This window comes from Agrilus planipennis, unplaced genomic scaffold (genome assembly GCF_000699045.2).
Source record: "Agrilus planipennis isolate EAB-ADULT unplaced genomic scaffold, Apla_2.0 scaffold141, whole genome shotgun sequence".
Taxonomy (NCBI): Eukaryota; Metazoa; Arthropoda; class Insecta; order Coleoptera; family Buprestidae; genus Agrilus; species Agrilus planipennis.
Genome location: NW_020438903.1, coordinates 692,971 through 695,743, shown reverse-complemented (window position 1 = coordinate 695,743; position 2,773 = coordinate 692,971). Strand labels below are relative to the sequence as shown.

The window sequence follows — 2,773 nt, the reverse complement described above, 5'->3', positions numbered from 1 at the left end:
TATATATATAGAAAATATCAAGAAAATGCAGTTTTAACATTACAATAGCATTTTTAATAAGATTTCAACACATATGTAAATAAATATTTATTATGCATATTTAGAAGATGGATGCAACAATTTATTTTTTGTCTTGTTAAAAGGAAATGAACATCTATACAGTATAACGAAAATATGATGTCTTATTATTAATAATAAAGATTCATGTTGAAAAAACTTTAAATGCCACAATTAATTATCACAATTTCTGCAGTGAGCTGTCATCTAACAACAACTGACAAAAGCTACAACATTTATTAATTGCAACATGCGCCCTCTACTGAATTACAGAAGAACGTAAATACACAAAAATTGTTATTTTGTTTAAACCATCCTAACAAAAAATTCGATTACATGTTTTATCCGCATCTCCTACAATTAAAATATCAACATCAGACAAACGAATTTTGCAAAATATGCAAGTAGTTATTACTTATAAAAAAAACAGGTGTTATACTTGTTTTTTTTTACTGTTAGAAATTGCTAACTATTAGATTCAAAAAGAAAGGTAGAGAACACCCTTACAATAAATCTGATTTTAGTTATTTTATCCCCTTCCTCTTCAAACAAAATTATCAAAATTTGGCAAACGGATTTTGAATAGTATATAAGTTAAAATACCTGCAATTTTACTTAAGAGAAATTGCAAAGCTTTATGTTTAAAGGGAAGGGTAGATAGGACCATTACAAAAAATCTGGTTTTACATATTTTGTCCACGTCCCCTACAAAAACAAAAATAACAAAATTTGGCAAACAAACTTTGAATTGTATGTACCTAAGATATAATGCCTGCAATTTTCGCCATCAGAAATTGCAAAACTGTGGAAAAATCAGACTTTACCTATTTTATCCCTGTCCTCTTCAAACAAAATTTTCAAAATCTGGCAAACGAATTTTGAATAGCATGCAAGTTATAACACCTGTAATTTTCCTACTAGAAATTGCAAAACTTTAGATTCAAAAGAAAGGGTAGAGAGCACCCTTACAAAAAATCTGACTATATTTATTTTATCCCCGTCCTCTTCAAACAAAATTATCAAAATCTAGCAATCGTATTTCGAATAGTATGCAAGTATTAACACTCATAATTTTACTACCAGAAATTGCAAAATTTTAGATTCAAATAAAAGGGTAGAGAGCACCCTTACAAAAAATCTGACTTTACTTATTTTGTCCCTGTCCTCTTCAAACAAAATTATCAGAATCTGGCAAACGAATTTTGAATAGCATGCAAGTTATAACACCTGTAATTTTACTACCAGAAATTGCAAAACTTTACATTCAAATGAAAGGGTAGAGAACACCCTTACAAAAAATCTGACTATACTTATTTTATCCTCGTCCTCCTAAAACAAAGTTATCAAAATCTGGCAATCGTATTTTAAATAGCATGCATTTACTACCAGAAATAGAAAAATTATAGATTCAAAAAAAAAAGTTGGAGAGCACCCTTACAAAAAAACTGACTTTACTTATTTTGTCCCTGTCCTCTTCAAACAAAATTATCAAATTCTGGCAATTGTATCTTGAATAGCATGCAAGTTATAGTGCCTGTAATTTTCATCATCAGAAATTCCAAAATTTTGGATTCGATGGGAAGGGTAGAGAGCACCCTTACAAAAAATTTAGCTCTACAAATTTTGCCCCCGTCTTCTTCAAATAAAAACATCAAAATCTGGCAAACGACTTTAGAATCATATGAAAGTTATATTTTATGCATATGTTGTGTATAAATTATGTTCAACCAATCATATGTAGTAATGAGTCTTGTAAATAAAATTGCTTACTTATGGTGTTAATTATTCTTTTTTTTTAATAAGGCTCAGTATGATACAGTCTTCGATTTATTTCTTTAATATCCGCAAAATTTTTTGCGCATTTCACCATTTATTGTAGTAGTGAAAGTTATACTTAAGGTCTCACTTAAAATACTTTTCTTGAAATTTTCTTTTCAAGGACACTTTTTCTTGGGGCTTTTTTCCTAAGAGAAATTTTACCAAAGCTTTTTTGCGTTTTTTTCCGGGGAATTTTTTTTCTAAATTCGATAGCTTGTTTTGAAAGCGGACGTTCAGGCGGCTGAATAATAAACGGCCAAGCGCACAAAGACTGAAAGACTTTCACGCAGTGCTATTCAAATAATGTTATACAAAATCGGAAAACTGTAAAAAACTAGAATTGTTATTATCGTTACCTTTAGGTAAACCTTTCCTGTTATTTACATTACTGTATTTTTAGAAATAAATAGTGGGAACATTTATTTGATTCAAATAATGGAGCAGTCTTTTCAATTAAAGTGCGGACCTCTAAGATAGGAGGATAACTATAACATTTAATAAACAAAAATGAAAACATCAAATCAAAATTTAAGTTAAAAAGAGAAGTATATTCCACTTATTTTTTAAGAAACAGAGTCTTTATGTTTTTAGAGGTATTTATTAATGTTTATAAAAATTATAAAAATTAGTAAGTAGGTTTTAATAGAAGCGCTATAAAAATTATTAATTTAATAAGTTACAAAAAAGCAAACACTGTCCGTGTAATTAATACTTTTAAGATTCATCAGCTTGGGAAGTTAAAAGGCCCCCTTTTCCAGTCCATTCCTCTTTTAATTCAACTTTACAGCCTAAATCACGAAGGGCTGATTTAGTATCGAATTCAATAGTAGGAAAATTCTTCAAATTATTTTCTAAAATTTTATCTGTACCCAATGTCAAGAACTTTTTTATCTGGTTA

At 28.9% G+C, this 2,773-nt stretch overlaps 1 protein-coding gene across 2 annotated transcripts in view; it reads right to left on the bottom strand.

Annotated features, from left to right (window-relative positions):
- Positions 1-2,457: 2,457 nt before the first annotated feature.
- LOC108736941 (armadillo repeat-containing protein 6 homolog) overlaps positions 2,458-2,773 on the bottom strand; it is a 5,960-nt gene continuing 5,644 nt past the window's right edge. Inside the window, exon 9 of one of the 2 annotated variants that reach the window (XM_025973311.1) lies at positions 2,458-2,766. In XM_025973311.1, the coding sequence (XP_025829096.1) occupies positions 2,590-2,766 (177 nt within the window). In that variant the 3' untranslated portion in view covers positions 2,458-2,589. The remainder of the gene's footprint in view (positions 2,767-2,773) is intronic. The other variant, XM_025973310.1, reaches the window with a different exon arrangement.